Here is a 16,326-nt window from a genome sequence, read left to right on the forward strand (position 1 = left end):
AGGGGAAACGCAGGGAACCGCGACATGGCGGGCCCACATGAGCAACGCGCTAGTGGAAGAGCTATCACCGCAGCTTCATTGTGTTGCATCATTTTTTTCTGTTTCCATTAAATAGAAGAGACTCCCACACATCGCAAGTTGGACCCAGTGAAGCACCAGATTTGTTCGTCGATACCTGGTCTTTGAATCTCAACAATGTCGTCCAAGCAATACCAGTTCTGCGCTTACATCGATCCAGCTCTCGGAGTCGAGCGTATCGGAAGCTTGAACGGAGATCAAATCCAGCCTCTGGCATACCCATCAGGCACACCACTCTCGAATCTGTACGAAGTAATCAGCCTTGACGAATCGACAATAATCCCGTTCTCAGAGCCAGTGTCCCGCAACGCCGTCCAGCTTCTCGCTCCAATCAATGGCCGGGACATCCTTTGCGTAGGCAAGAACTACGCAGAACATGCAATCGAATTCAACAAGTCTGGGTTCGACAGTTCGGACAAGGTGGACCAGCCCACCCACCCAGTCATCTTCACCAAGCGTTTCACATCCATCATTGCAGACGGCGAAGAAATTTTGCCTCATCCAGACTTTACGCAGAGCGCAGATTTCGAGGGCGAACTTGGTGTGATCATTGGCAAGCCTGGATTCCAGATCTCGGAGCAGGATGCCATGAATTATGTCTGGGGCTACACGATCGTCAATGACATGACAGCCCGAGAAAGGCAACGAGACCACAAACAATTCTATATTGGAAAGTCTCCAGACACTTATTGCCCAATGGTAGGTTGATACATCTTGATGAGGGTTCACTGCTGGGTTCGCTAATGTGATGATGTTGTAGGGTCCTGTTGCGATTCCTGCGAACCGCTTCACTGGTGCACTTCGTGTGCAGACCAGAGTCAATGGTGATTTGCGGCAAAATGCGACGACTGACAATCTCATCTTCAGTAAGTGTCGCCGATAGGGACGGGTACCACGACTCATGCCGGACACGATCAGAGCCCGCGGACCAACGATGAGATCGTATAGCTGTTTGTCTGAGTCAGTGGCTAACCTCTGTGTGTTCTTCAGGCATTCCTTACCTCATCAAGACGATGTCTGAAGGCCAAACCCTGATGCCAGGAGATGTCTTGGCTACAGGCACAGTGAGTCTTGCAGTCGTCCAAACAAGGTCCAGGCCACTTGCTGATACTTGAGAACACAGCCCGCTGGCGTTGGCATCGGTAGAACCCCACCAGTATACGTGAGTGAAGCCCCACAGTCGTGCAACAGACACTCCAGTGGCTGGTAGATATAAGCTGATCATTTGCGTTTCGTGTGCAGCTTGCCCCTGGAGATGAAATCGCAGTCTCGATCGAAGGGTTAGGCACCCTCACTAATAAGATCGCTTCGGAATCGACCGCCAACCCAACTCTGCAGCGTGTGCAACAGAACCAACTGAAGGCGCTACCAGTAGCGAATGCCGGAAAGTGTTTGAATGCGAACGTAGGGCTAACGAACATTGGGGGCAAGCCTCTCAATGTTCTGCGTCGTGGCGCAGAGAATGGCCCTCCAGCTGTCTTCGTCCATGGCCTTGGCGGTACTTCGGATTACTGTAAGCACAACATTATCCTTGCCACCAATAGTCAAAGGGGTTGAACTCGACCTGCGTAAGGCGTAAGCTGACTTATGTTCTTCTCTAACCAGGGACTCCTCTCATTCAAGCCTCGGGCCTGGACAAAAGCCATGCACTGCACCTGTTCGATTTCGAGGGCCACGGCCAATCACCCACATCGCCTCTATCGACCATCACCATAGGCTCACTCGCAGCCGATCTGAAGAGCGTATTCCAGAATGCTGGGATCGTCTCCGGGTCCGATGCTACGCTTTTCGCACACTCGATGGGTTGCATCGTGGCGATAAGATTCATCCTGGACAACCCGCAGCTTGTCAAGAAACTCGTCCTTGTCGGCCCTCCGCCAATCCCGCTTCCAGAAGCCGCAAGCAAGAATAATAAAGCACGTGCTACGCTTGTGCGTCAAAAGACAATGGCTGGCGTCGTGGACGCTGTTGTCGGAGCTGGAACTTCTGCTAAAACACAATCGGAGAATGGTCTTGCAATAAGCGCCGTGCGCATGTCGCTTCTGGCACAAGATCCTGAGGGATATGCGAAAGCGTGCGATGCGCTAGCTGGTGCCACAGAGTCTCTGGATCTGTCTGCGATATCCGCTGATACACTGATTGTGACGGGCTCAGAGGACAAGGTCAGCCCTCCGGCGCTTTGCCAGGGCTACAGCGAGAAGCTGAAGAATAGCAAGGGTGTCGTTGTGTTGCAGGATGTTGGTCATTGGCATGTTTTCGAAGATGCGCAAGGTGTTGCCAATAGTCTGAAGGCGTTCTCGTGAAATTGGATGTCCCGCGCCTTTAGGCAAAAGTATCTTGGGGAAGACCACTAGGGCACTTGCCACCGCATTATACGGTCGAAGATTTCAGTGTGTGTACTGTAAAGCTCTCCGAGTCACCGGCTTTTTGAGAGCTGTTCTCATTCGTCTTCGCGGCCCCACGTATCTTCCACACGGCATTTTGTTCCTCAGGGTTGTCAACGCTTGCTCTGATGGCACCTGTGACGCTTGGACGCAGCATCGGAATCTGTGGGCTTCTCGTGCCTTTGTCTGACATGCGGTCGCCATTCATCGGCTAAGCCGTTTTCGTTCTTGCAACAAGTGTTTGTAAGTACTTCGTCTCCAAAGAGGACATTGCAAAGCCAGGCTTCTACCTGGTGTCGGACATCCGCCGCATGTGTCTGTCTCACGATTTGACAGCGTCGTCAGCGGTATTAGAACGATGTATCCGGTCGTTGCCGTTCATCGTCTGTTACTGTTCATGTTGAACCATTGCTCCAGTGGAAATACTGCCGGACTAACCCATTGCTGAGGCGGCATCTCGGCCAGAAGCTCATTCCAGTCCAATATATCATCATCATTCACGACTGGTGGATCGTGATTGAGCAAGTTATGCACATCGGCCACACCGGGATCCGCATAAGCGCTGTTTTCAAACGCTGCTGGAGCGGTATGGCTCTGTACATCGCTGGTACCGCTGCCCTGGTGCAGATTTAGATTCCCTGGTAGTCTCCGATAGCCCTCTGGGATAATGTCATTGGTTTGACTTGCACTCTCGAATTGAGTCACGAGCATCTGCAGTAAAGGCGCAGCTTTGGCACAGAATGGACTCAAATCACCCATGCCAGCGAATCGAGCGTGGCAGTCTCGCAATGCTGGGCCGATTACATGTTTGCGATTTTGATGCAAGCCTCTTTGGCACATCATAACTAGCACCACCGTAGCATGAAAGGCGTGAAAGCTGCCCAGTCCACGATTGTACCATTGGTAAGTTTGCAGTTCTGGGTCGTTCTGAACATAAGCATGAACATGCAAAATGCTCATTGCAGCGTCCAAGCAACGGACGCTCGACCATCGAAGGACATCTTCGTCGTTCGCAGCGTCACTCGTCCTGAGGATAACTTGCTGATGCAATAACAATGTGAGATGATGAGCGTAAGATCGCAGAATGTTTACGTGTGCTCTGTGGTGGGGCGCTAATTGTTGCTCAGTGCGGGCAATAGCGAAGAACTGTGTGTCCCATGATCTTTGTTCTCGTTGAATGGCACCATCGAGTCGACGTATTTGCGCAAGATGACCGCAACTCTTGCATAGGACATGTTCGCAAATATCAGTGCAGAGATCGTACAGTCGGAACTTTTTCAGAAGATAAGTCATTTGCGTCGGGCCGCCAGTGGATGCAAGGCTTCCCAGGGCGTCGTCGGACATGTCCGGATGCAAAGTATCATCGTCGATGTCCGCAGGTGCACGGCAGTTGGATGGGAAGTAGGCGTGAGCTATCCCGGGGTGGCCCATGGCTGTATTTTGATGTGTGTAGAGCATCTTGAGCGCGGCCCAGCATCGCCTTCGTTCTTCGCATTGTACAGCACCGAGGCCCAAGCGACTTGGGTCAACGTGACAGCCAATCGAGAGCGCCAGATGGTGAGTGAGGCCAAGGAGGTTCCAGCTCTGGCCGTGGCTATGATTGATGCTATATATCAGCAGAATCAACGACTGAAGAGTCGCGACATTGTGTCTCCATAGATAGTGATCAGCCTCGAGACATCTCATTGCCAAAGTTCGATATCGCGATGACAACTCTTCTACCTTGTCAAGCGGATGCTGCTTATGACTGAGGTCAAGAAGTGGACTATCGGCCGAGAGCGCATTGACGGCGGCGCCGAGTATGGCGTAGAGGAGTGCAAGCCAGGACAGTGTGATATTGTGAGAAGTTTGCTCGAATTCTTCATATTGACGCCGGAAAGTGGGATCGTGTACTGGCAAACACGTCAGTCGACAGATGGCTGAGGCATGTACGTCGTTCTGGAGCCGTCATTGAGCAAGCCAGAACCCACAAGCTATGGACCCATTTGGCTGCGGAGCGACTGAAAAGAATTGTCATCTTGTACTTACGAACATGAAAAAGCGACGCATATGACTGGAAATAAATCTGTACCAATTCCGCACAGTGCCGACGGGATGGCAATGCGCTGACCAGCTCTTCCATAGACGTTGTATTGATCGAGTGAGCCGGGAAGCGGGCAATGCTTCCACTAACACCCGCAGACACGTCGATTGATGCGAGTCGTGACGACTGCCATTGCGGCGAGCCTGCAATGAAACGAACATAACCGTTCTCATCAACGTGAAGAATGCCATCTAGATCCCGGCTCGATCGTGCAAGCCCTCGATGATCGAAGCTTGTAGGCGGAGATACTGGTTCATCGATCTGGTTGAGATCGCCCAACCAGGGAGGAGCAGAGCTGTGCGTGTTTTGTTGCCGGAGCATAGCTTCTAGTCTGCTCACGCGTTCAGCCAAGTCTGCGGAATGGTTGTTCGATGCCGTGGTTGTAGGGCCCGTCGACGAAGAAGCGGGCGACAGCTCCGCATCTTGAGGCCGTGGTGCGGAGATGGGTTGATTCACCCAGACGCAGCTGACGCCCCTACGTATGCCTTAAGACAATCATGAACTTGTAAGCGAGTGCTCCAACTCATCCATGAAGAAGCACTGGCTGTCATGGGACCAACGACTTATCTAAGCTGAATCGACTAGCGAGGCACTTTCAGCGACATGTGTACTACGTACATGTCGAGCATGACTGCCCATCTCGAGAACAGCGGATTTTACGTGTCCGACATGGCTCGCAGGATATTGGTTGGCGTTTCTTGGGCATTGCATCGGGCATTTGCTCTGCGTCTTGTAATCGAGAGGGAAGCCAACGGCGGAGAAGCCGTTTCAGACCAGAGACGTGTCTTGTCTCTCGATGCGGGGCCCGCTGTAAGCAATGCTGGCAGACAACGGCGATGAGGGTGAGGAACGGGGTAAGGCGGAGGGGACAGTGCGGAGTTGTTGAAGAAGTCCGCTCCGCCTGGACGGAGATGGAGTCCTTAGCGTGCCTCGGGCCGCGTTCACGCGCAGACAAGGGTCCACCATACCGTTTGGAGGAAGTTGTCGATATCGACAACCTCACTCGACAAATGACTTCTCGAAGTCGATTGTGCCATGGCCGCTGATACAAGTTCCTCCTATCTCTCCCCGGAGCTTCACGCGCCCGACTTCTCACCCACAGCTTACGCCAACACTCTTGTGCTAGCCACCAACAATGCCTCCGATACGCCGCTTGATCTGTCCACTCCACTCTCTCGCGTGCTATTCGATGTGCAGGAAGTAGATACGCACATCGACACTCTTACTACGCAATCTGCCCTACCGATTGTTCAACACACAGGGCAACAACATGACGCAGCTAAGCGGGTACTCGAAACTGTTGAAGAGCAAGTCGAAGGTCTCAAGGAAAGCTATGCCAGGTTGCAGAGAGAAGTCGTGGAGCGATATGAGGCAGCGGAAGAAGTTCGCCTTGCAAGCGAAAGGATGTTGAAGACGTTGAGGCTGGGCCGCGGCGTGCAGAGAGTGGTAAATCTTGGAAGACAATTACAAAGCTCAATGGATGAGGTGGAGAGAGCAGGAGGTGGGTATCGGTCTATGGTGCCTGCCGCACGAATAGTGCTGGAGATGCGGGAGTGCTTCCAAGGACCAGATGGAGCCCTGCTAGCGAAAGTGAGCGTGGCAGCCTCTGTGAGGCAAGACATTGGCAGCGGTCTCGAACGCGCACTGCTCGAAAAGTGCAGAAGTGTGGTGAGAGAATTCTCCATGAGCAGTCTCGGCGGCCCATCTCTTGGCGAAAAGACTTTCGCACAGGCGGAGGAGACGAAACGTAGATCAGAGGCAAGCATGCAGACTCTGTACCTGCTGTCACCAGTGAAGCCAGGCACAAAGGTGAGCGTGGAGGACTTCGAACCAAGCCTGTTAATGCAGGCGCTCAAAGGCTATCTGGACACAGCCTTGACCTCAAGCCTGGCAGCTTTGAGTAGAGCATTAGCCACTCTACCCATGCTGGACCGGACTCTGGTCGAAGTGTCCGCCAGATGTCAGAATGTCATTGCTCTCGAAGCATTGCTCGAAACTGTCAAACCTCCCGCTGCACATCCTGGCCTTCGGTATACGGAAAACACTGGCAACTTGCTCGAGCCTCTGTTGCGACTTTTGGAAACAACTTCTCTGCCTTCGTATTTCTGGCGCAGCATGGCCTCGCAACTCACCTCACGTGTTCAAGACATCTTATCGCGGGGCGGAGTGAGCGCGAGAACCTTGCGATCAAACAGAAACCACGTTCGAGATGCGGTACGAGAATGCGTGGATCGTGGCTATCGAGGCAAATTCGCAGCGAGGAACCAGGCCGAGAAGGGCAACTGGGAGAGAGAAGCTGCTGTAATGGTTGGCAGTATCACAGGACCTTTAGGCCGATGAATCAGGGGACACTTTCGCTTGAGCTCGCAGCCTCTCCTGTCTGCCTTCATGAGCAGCATCTGGCTTTGCTCTGCCAGCTTGCATTGCGAAGGCGCGTGCCACCAGCGATCTCGGGACCTCCAATGGAACTGCTTTCGGGCTCACTTTCCTGCCATACGCTCCCGGAAGATATGTTGCTCGTACAGCTATCTATAAGACTTCTCCAATCGGTTGAACAAGTCCCGTGCACCAGCTGCTCCGGATGACAGCAGATTTTGTTGAAAGGGGACTTCCGTTATCAGATCTCATCCAGCTCCGCGCCACTCTCCCAAGCTGAGGAACAGAAAAACTGTTGCCTCTTCGGAAGGAGAGCTGGTGTCTCGCTATGGCTTCTACCACTTGTTCACGGACCTCGGATGGCCCCTTACAGCATCCTCTCGGTCGTTGCGCACCTCGAAAGCTAGGGAGCATCCATGTCCTTAGGAAATGGGTGCTTTCTGGCCGCAGTTTCGAGCCGTCAGGCTCGATAGTTGCGACCACAAGCAGCTCAGTCAGTAGAGAGGCAATAACGGTGATTTGTGGTTCGGACAGCCTGCAAGAGATGAGCCACGGAGCAAAAGTCACCTCGCTTCCGAGACGAAATGGCTGATACCAGTCACCTCTCGGGGACGCTTCGATATCCACGCCTTGTGCCCGAGTCAACCGGTCTCTTTCGCCCACATTGATCATACACAGCGGCTGCCCGACGTCCCGTTTCCGACATAACGTGTTGAAATCTGACACAACTATTAATGCGACTCATGGTGATCAGGTGCCTTTCATGCAAGTTGAAGCCGTCATCAGCACGAGCGTTTCGCGTCACACAGCCTTCATCTGGTTCGCGACTGCAGAGCAATTTCTTACTCAAAGACATATCTGTGCTTTTCAATTGATACAGCCACTTTACCCGCAGCGCGACTGATGCTTGACTTCATGATAGCACTGACTTGGTACAACACAATTCGAAACGATCCGAGTAATATCGGCGACTCCTTGCTGCAAGATGTCAGCGGTGACGAATCGACAGAATGCCAACGTGCGAGACACGTTTTCTCCGGACGTCAACCCCAACGATCAAAGTCAAGATCTCTCGCACGATCTACCACCACGTACGCACGCAGCACCGAGCGATCGGTCCCGTGCAATCGCGGTGCGGTTCTGCCAGCGAACGTGTTTGAGGTTTGACGCCACTTGAGTCATACATGCAGCCGCCAACATTGTGTTTCAAGATTGAAGAATTGCGAAACGACAACACACGTCAAGAACGTCAAAACGTGTTATGTCAGTCATCGGCGAATGAGTAAATTCGATGGCACTGCAAATTCCTGCAGCCTGCGAGTCGCAGCATGATTGCCGATCGGTGTGCAGCGCAATGAGTAAACATCCGTTGACTATCATGCAAGATACAACATCTAGAAGTGGGCAGATACGGGCTCGAGTTTGAGATATTCTCATCAATATACTTCATCGAAGGAAAAGCGCATAATCCATAAAAGGTCTTCGCAGCGAAAGCGAGATCATGTGCTTCCGAACTCTCATTCCGAAAGAGAAAATCTTCTTTTCGAGACAACAACTATCGGTTCCTGCAGAAGAAAGAGTCCACTGTCTCTTCTCGTCACGGAACCAAAAGTAGCTTCTGCCCTACATCTCTCAAAAGTCATGAATGTTCGACTGTACAGGAATCGGAAAATTCGGCAATCGGATGTTCAAAAGAATAAAAAAGACTTTTGAACTATTTTCTCATCCCCTTGTCCTAACTTGTCCCAATTCTAACAATGGTGCCAGAGCTACAGCCTGCTACTGTACGAGCCAGGCCTGGTTATAGTAACTGACAAATATGGTTCACCATTCGGCAAATTTTTGTATCGTGACAGGTTTCCAGAAGGTGTGTCAGGAGTGTTGAATGGCAAGGAGGGTTGATCGAAGGAAGGGCAGAGAAGGGCAGTTATCTTGAAACGTGAATCCCCGATTTGGCCAGCTTCGCGACAATTCGTGTCAAGTCGCTCGAAGCAGGTTTTGCACGTGTGTTTGTGGATGACAGGGTTCATCGTAGTTAGAACCACATGCAAGCTGAAGACATGAGGCCAGAACGGATCTGGTCTGACTTTTTTCTCTGCGATGACTGCGATGACAAGTTGGGTATAGTAAGGGTTCTTTCTGCAAGCTTGTACGATGTACTGCTTGTATGTCCCGAGTTGAAACACACAATCATGATGTGCGCGCGGGTTGTTGCATGTAGCGCGAAAAGGAGGAGAAACTGCGAGTGGACGACACACACACACACACACACACACATGGGTCCATCCGTACTGTACAAAGTGACAAGCGATGATTAATCAACTATTTTAGCCTGCCGTCGGTGTGATGAGTTTCAGTTACGGCCGGATACGGCGACGTGATTTGACTGATTAGAAAAGTAGTATACAGTAGCGGGACAGACTGAGACTGAGACCTTTTTTCGAACAGAAGCAAGCCCCGCATCACCTGAGGCTGCCAAATCCTAGCCCCTCTGTCACAAGCAAGAGAGACGGAACGGACATTAGTGTGCATTGCTCGAGTTGTCATCAACATGTACATGCGAGATACGAGACCAATATTTGCTCATCAGGTTGCTCGGGCACATGTGGTCGCCGAAACATGCAACAGACGGTGAACGAATTATGCCGCGCGGACGAATAGTTGTGCATCGCCGATTCCCAAGGCCGCAGTTTTGCTCGCTCAGTCCGTGTGTCTGCCAAGTCATTGTTGCGGTATAATGCCAACAAATGCAATCCGCGTCACAGTGACAGTATGTCTCGGCGTGGAGTAGGTCGAGACCCAATCTCTTCGTAGGCGGTGTTGTTTGTACTGCCTCCCTTGGCATATTTGATACTTGGCCTTGGGAGAATGGCCTTGGCGCCTCAGCCAACATAACGTGAAGGAGAAACTCTTGGCGTCAAGAGCAACGTTACTTCTCAACTGGAGCCTCATTCGTCAACTGCCGTGCTCCGATCCCTTCGAGTCTGGGCTACTGAGCGTTTTTTGGCCTTGGCGCAAATCAGGCCACTACAGCACTACAAGGTGCCGCCCTTTTTCACTTTTGCGAAGACCAGGTTGATGCACGCTGGAACCCCTAGTAAACTTCAGCGGCGCCAACGAGCTGGTTTGGCTTTGCGTATGGAGCATTGTAGTTCTCCAATTAATCTGCAACAATTCAGCGTTGGCGCCGTTGAGCGTACTAGTGCCCGTGCCTGGAGAGTCGTGGTCAATCGCCTGCTCGTGGTCGTGAAGTTCATTTTAAGATCTGAAAATTCCCAGGTAACGCCCTGGTGAAGCAGCTATTCGTCCTCGTGCGGTCTGGGACTGGTGCACAGGCGATGGCAGATCTCCACGACCAGGCTGGCACAATCAGCCAACCAGGATGTGAGGTGAAGGCCGGTCGTTTGGCACGCGATGGCAGATGCCGACGGGGAGTGATCCTGGATTACAGCGCCAAGGATGTTGAGACAAGCGTGGAGTGATCGAGGTGATCGTGGCGGTGGTGAAGAGAGCAGGAAAGTGCAGGGTAGGGCAGGCTGGTGGTGTCGACAAGCATCGCGCGGAGCACCCGCTGGCTTATTTTTTAGTTCACATGGGTGTCAGTCGTCATCCGAGCAGTATTTCCGAGCCGAGGCCAGCTTTCGGACGCCGAGTGTTTGGTACGCTTGGTGCAAAGAAAGGAGAGCGAATGCTGCCAATGTATCACCAAGGGGTGATCAAATTTCTCGACGTTTGCGGCACAGCTGTCTTGCAAATATCCCAACCGACTCAAGGGGCTGATTGACTGAGCAGGACGTCCAAGAATAAACTGATCACACGCCGACGGTCATATGTTTGATGACTGATAGTGTCCCTGATCACACGTGGTCGGCACTGAGCGAGGACCTGAACGTAGATCCTTCGCACATGCGATTTGTTGGTCCCTGGATTGCAGATAGTACAACGACAATTTGGAGCATAGTGCGAACGCGACCATCTCGCTGAAAGTCCGAGCAGGAGACCAGCAGATTGACATCGGTACTGTTCGTATCGATCGTATCCGAGGCGCTCCCCGCACCTGACTGATGAATTCTATTGTGTCGGAGTTCCATCTCGATGCTAAATCCGGCGTTAATTGAGTCGAAGTTGGAGCAGATAGTGGTATAGTAATCAGTATAGCATGATTGCTTCCATAATCGTCGCTGGAGACTGAGGCTAGAAGCGGCATTTCTAGCGCCAAGACTTGTCTGCCCTAGTGGGTGCTCTGTAGTTGAGGTCGCCATTCTTCTCGGATCATGCGCCTGTCCTACGCCGTTCGCGACTTTCATCCCGTTTGCGAATGGACACAGCGACACGGACACGGAGCGTCGAAGCTCTCACCAAGCCGACGGCGATAGCTCCGCCATTTGCAACAGATGGTGACTTACTATTACGCTTGAACCGGTGTCATATGCACACCGCTCTCCGCTTGCAGAAGTCCAGCGACATACAGTGTAGGGCCAAGTCACTGATTCCATGTCTCTTTGGCAAGCTTCGCTGATGCTTCGCGAGGATCGTGTCTTTCCCATGAGTTGGTAAGACAAGACCGGGCAGCTAAGTTATGCATGCACAACTTGCAATTGTGAAATTGCACAGCCGTTCGCCAAGCCTCTGTCTCACTGCGTATTGCTGCGTGTTGCTATGCCCGCGCGGCAAAGGAGCTAGAAGATGCTCCGTCTGGTAGGCGGCGCAGCAAGCACGATGGGAATAGAGCTGCCTCGCTCTTCCAAGCCTTCTTTGGCAAGTTTTGATTTGGAATCTCGCAGAATGTTTCTGTATGCTTGTCGCTGACGCAAAATAGTCGTCTGGACCTTGTGCGCCGCAGAGAAATAAGCATGTGCTTGCCAGGCTCTGGAGTGCGTGGTCTCAATGCCATCGGAGAACCCCATATCTAGGCGCATAATGGTTCACTCAGAACATATGGGGAGAAGACCCTAGCTGGAACGATTATCCAAGCCTGCGGTAAGCCATGCAGGCTTCGTGTAACATCGCTAGCACGTAGCGAGGAGCATCGTGCCTGAAGATGATTGTGAACTTCGTGATGCCCAAGAAACTCTCACCATCTTCACACGTTGTCCTCGTGTGCGCAGCCTATGGTGACGTTCCCGTGCATTGGCCTAGCTGCAGCATGGCACCACAAAGCCCTCCGCAACGCTTTTGGTCTACGTGCAGCATAGTTCATTAGACGTCTCAGACGCGTCCCCTTCGCAGCATCTGAATCAATTAGTAGGCGGGTCGAAGCCCTAGCTCAACTGCAATATAAGAAAACCGCAGATTGTAGACTTGTATTGGCTGTCATGAAGGATGCCTGGTGGTCCTGGTCTAGAATCAGAACTGGTGGTTGAACCGGCATGACAAAGGGCTGCGGGTGCTGACTGAGCTCGATCCACGGTGTGCGAAGTGGAGCTTCACGACTTGGGAGTGTCGCAGCTTGACGAATCACATTGAGGTTTTCTCTTTTCCTCTGCACTGATCAGCACCGCACGAGAGTGGCCTCATGCGCCGCGCACGCCGCGGCCGATGCGCGCGTATGGTGCGCATGAAGTCGTGGCAGTGCGAGAACAAAGTGTATTGTCCTCGTCGCGGTGACGATATGGAATTGCCCGGTTCGTTCGGGGGATTTTAGTTTGTGTTGATGCAGTGTCGGTGGCTCGGCGAGCCAACATCTGTACGACGAAGTACTGTAAGTCGCACGTAGTCGCTGCCCAGGCCAATGGAAGGCATGCTGCCCAGGATAGGGCGGGAGAGGGGTTTCCCAGAACGTCCTTCGACCAGGGAGCGGTACTCCAGAACACGGTGCCAGGGTACTCGGGGATTCCGAACGACGGCCCTGGGCTGCGGTGATCAGGTAATGATTCAGAGTTGGGAGTCAAGGCGCGTGATGGGGGAGCACGGCAGCATGTAGTGGCCGAGGGCGTGGTAGGGCAGAGCCTCATACACGTTGCGGCCGCTGGTGCTGCGATCGGGCGAACAGAAAACAGGCCAGGAAATGAAGTGCACCGGGGGCCTGCCGTCCTGGACGCAGAGTACGAGTTTAGCACACCACTCGCGTGCGTCGAGGCATGGCAAGTTCCGACGCGCAACAGCGACGGCGGTCCTCCGATTTCCTGGTCGACCGCACGCCTGGGTCGTTTGTGATTGTGCTCGTAGTCGCAGCGACAAGACGAGAGGAGGTGTGATGGGGCCTAGCCGGCGAGGGAGATGATGGCACGGCAGCTAGTCATGGCGGGCTCCTTGGGCAGGATCTGCGCCTCCGCACGCAACGTCAGCAACTCGCCCTGCGAAGCAACTATACCAACTGCGCTTCTGGGCGCTCGAGGCATCTACCGCAGCGGTCTGGGCAGCGGTGACGACGGGGAGGGGGTTTCAGAGACGGCAGTGAGAGTCTGGTGAGAGGGCTGCTTGGGGCCAGAGACAAGCACATCGGAGGCCGCTGCTGCGCCGTGGCCGATATGGACGATATCGCGCGTAAGGCGCGGCCGGGCGATATCGATTCGTCCGATTCACAAAACTCCCGCAGCGCCCAACTCCCGAGCTCCGTCGTCTCGGCTCGTGTTGCTTCTGCTCCTTGACATCACCCGCAACTGCGACTTGTCAGCAGTGACCGATCAGTCATAGCGCCATCCCAGCGTCCTGTTCAGAAACAGAGTTCACTTGGTCCCATGCCACCGAGTAGGCCATTCCATGCCGCATTAGTGTGCCGCGCTACTGTCCAAGAGCCGCGCCTCATCCTGGCTCTGTCGCCGCTATGAGGTCGACGCACCGACGGGTCAAACGCTGAGAGCTTCCGTTGCGCAGAGGGATCTCTTGCACAATTGTCTAGCCTTGGGAGCCAGGATGGCCCATCGCTGTATTACCAACATGGGTCTGAGCTTGGACTCCGCCATGCGCCAGCCCAGCGACACACCTTCTACGCCGAGCTGCTATATCATCGACCACGTCCTCCTGCCACGCTCGCAGCTTCTGCTAGTCCTCCACATTAGACACTACTCCCCTTGCACTCAGCTATCACAATCGCCTCAGTCAGCACAAATGCAATAGGCTGACTGTTACACACGTCGATCAATCATCTGCTCGACCACGATATCTCAAAGCACCACAGCACATCGCCCACCATGTCGCATCGCGGGCAGCTTTCCTGCCTGAATTCACAGCCTGTGGCCTATCATTCACACAGCATGACACCCTCCTCACACTCCCCAGTCAACAAGATGACCCCATCACGGACAGCTTCGCAAGACTCGACAGCAGACGGGATCAGAAAGCGAGTGTGCAAAGCTTGTGATCGTTGTCGGTTGAAGAAGAGCAAGTGCGATGGTTCCAACCCTTGCACTCGCTGCAAGACCGACAATGCCATTTGCGTATTCGGGTAAGCCTATTGCGATGCGAATCTGTTCTTTCTATCATTCTAATGAGATCCCAGCGAGAGGAAAAAGTCCCACGACAAGGTCTACCCCAAGGGCTATGTTGAGATGTTGGAGCAACAGCAAGGACAGCTCGTGAGCGGTCTCGTGGAGTTGTACGAACGGCTTGTGAAAGCCGACGCCTGGACTGGGCCTCCGGTGGAGGAACACGATGGCAAGCCCTACACACATCACATTCTGGCCGCATTGGACTTGCTCGAAACGAGAGATGGATCAGCAGTGGAATTCGAAGAGGACACTGAAAAGTTGCAAGCGAAGTTGATCGCTGAAGGTGCTGGCATGGCGGGGCATCCTCGTCGGTCATCAATCAGCTCAGACTCCGAACACAGCCAACACAGCCATGCCAGGTCGCAATCACACGGCACACCTCAGCTATCACAGCCCGCACCGATCTTCAAGGAGGAGTTCAAGTTTGGAGTGAACAGCGAGCCCTCATCACCTCCAGCCCCCAGCCCGGTACATCGTAGCCAGAGACACTCATTCCAGCAGCCAGCCCACCCATCACCTCTCCAACAAAGCTCGCCGGCCGGAGAAGATCCAACCATGTTCCAACCGGAATGGCAAAATTACCCTCCTGCCAACGACAACAAATATGCCACACAGCAGATGATGCGCAACGACTTCTCAATGCAAGCACCGAGCATGCACCAGCAAATGAGCATGTCTGGCCTGCCTACCTCCTTCCAACAATGGGACGCTCCACAAGACTTCACCTTCGACATGATGCAGGACCCCATGCAAAACTGCTTCGACCCTTCCATGAATGCATTCCAAAATACCAGATACACTGGGCCCGATATGACAGGGATGTACCACCAGGACAACATGGACCTCGACTTCGGAAATTTCGTCTCAGTGCAAACATGAGAGGGAGGGCATTTCTACTTTGAGGATACGAATACGAATCCACGAAAACAAACATTTCTGCAGGACCAGATAGGATTTGGAGCTTGCTGATTAGGGCAGCACGAATAAGTTCCACGAAACCGAACTTCCCAGGCGCAGGCCAAATTCACACACGAGGCTTTATCTGGGACGAGGAGGGGGACAGCTGTTGCACTGCCAGCACAGCTTGCTTGAAGCATAATTGGACGAGGGAAAGGTCAGCATCAGAGGAGGTTCTTTGTTTTCTTATTTGCTCTTGCGTTCAAGCGAAAAACTTGATACCCATCGTTTATTTCTGGGTTTCGCGGTGGGGAATATCATAGACTTGGGAGGCAGCTTTGTGTATAGAGCCATGGTACATACGATCGCTTTGGGGCCAGGCCGGAGAGAACTACCTAATACACTTCAATAATTGGAGATTCGTCTCCTCTTACTACACCATGCTCTACTACTCGTCGTCACATTCTTCACACGTGCTGTAGGTTTCGGTAGTCGTGACTCGAGCCAGAGTTCAAAACTGCTCTGCTTGGCAACGAGTGCGCTGCGCCTTGCTTCGTTGCACTACTGTCGCACGACTGTGAAGAGATGTCGCGCGCCGGCGCATACGCCTCCGCGGCCGCGGCTGCCGTGGTGTTGGTGATGCCTGCCATGTTGACTTCAATCGCAATTGCAACAACAAATCCGGGCAGTGACGTTCCGTACTGCAAATTGGCTCCTCGCGCACTTTGCCAAAACTGTCAGTCAATGCGATCTCTACACCTGGTCAGTGGTGAGGTCAAGATTGCGTGACTAAGGCAGTTGTTGGTGAGATATATCGAGCAGTGATCAACAATAGCAGCCGGGCGGTGTTGGGGAACAAGCTTGCAAAGTCTGCTGGCATCCCGTGCATTCTGCGTTACGCACGCACCTACGCACAATGACCGCGTCAAATTCTCCGCTTAGACATCACTGCGCACACTCGATCACACTGGAGATGCTTCTCGCGAACCAGACTTCTTGCGACAAGGACAAATTGTCTTGAGGCCAAGAAGCTGGCCAATTGAAGCCGCAATACAGGCTAAAGGCAGCTGTCGTGGAG

The 16,326-nt window shown here is 53.1% G+C and overlaps 4 protein-coding genes across 5 annotated transcripts; 3 read left to right on the forward strand and 1 right to left on the reverse strand.

The window, feature by feature from the left end:
- Positions 1-195: 195 nt before the first annotated feature.
- Positions 196-2,381, forward strand: CKM354_000212100 (uncharacterized protein; the record flags this gene model as incomplete). The annotated part of the gene is made up of 6 exons (XM_044797267.1): positions 196-777; positions 839-944; positions 1,069-1,142; positions 1,202-1,240; positions 1,321-1,591; positions 1,684-2,381. The coding sequence occupies 6 exons, from the start codon at positions 196-198 to the stop codon at positions 2,379-2,381; spliced, it is 1,770 nt and encodes a 589-aa protein (XP_044653202.1).
- Positions 2,382-2,840: 459 nt separating this feature from the next.
- CKM354_000212200 (uncharacterized protein) lies at positions 2,841-4,866 on the reverse strand (the record flags this gene model as incomplete). 2 transcript variants are annotated; one of them, XM_044797268.1, is made up of 2 exons in its annotated part: positions 2,841-4,354; positions 4,491-4,866. In XM_044797268.1, 2 exons carry the CDS (start codon positions 4,864-4,866, stop codon positions 2,841-2,843), a joined length of 1,890 nt encoding a protein of 629 aa, XP_044653203.1. The 2 variants fall into 2 exon arrangements, with proteins under 2 accessions (XP_044653203.1, XP_044653204.1); XM_044797269.1 differs by lacking the exon at positions 4,491-4,866 and having other exon boundaries at positions 2,841-3,920.
- A 714-nt stretch (positions 4,867-5,580) lies between these two features.
- Positions 5,581-6,885, forward strand: CKM354_000212300 (Golgi transport complex subunit COG5; the record flags this gene model as incomplete). The annotated part of the gene is made up of 1 exon (XM_044797270.1): positions 5,581-6,885. One exon carries the CDS (start codon positions 5,581-5,583, stop codon positions 6,883-6,885), a length of 1,305 nt encoding a protein of 434 aa, XP_044653205.1.
- A 7,169-nt stretch (positions 6,886-14,054) lies between these two features.
- Positions 14,055-15,230, forward strand: CKM354_000212400 (uncharacterized protein; the record flags this gene model as incomplete). The annotated part of the gene is made up of 2 exons (XM_044797271.1): positions 14,055-14,308; positions 14,363-15,230. The coding sequence occupies 2 exons, from the start codon at positions 14,055-14,057 to the stop codon at positions 15,228-15,230; spliced, it is 1,122 nt and encodes a 373-aa protein (XP_044653206.1).
- Positions 15,231-16,326: the final 1,096 nt, after the last annotated feature.

Source organism: Cercospora kikuchii (assembly GCF_019650295.1).
Source record: "Cercospora kikuchii DNA, contig_00001, whole genome shotgun sequence".
NCBI lineage: Eukaryota > Fungi > Ascomycota > Dothideomycetes > Mycosphaerellales > Mycosphaerellaceae > Cercospora > Cercospora kikuchii.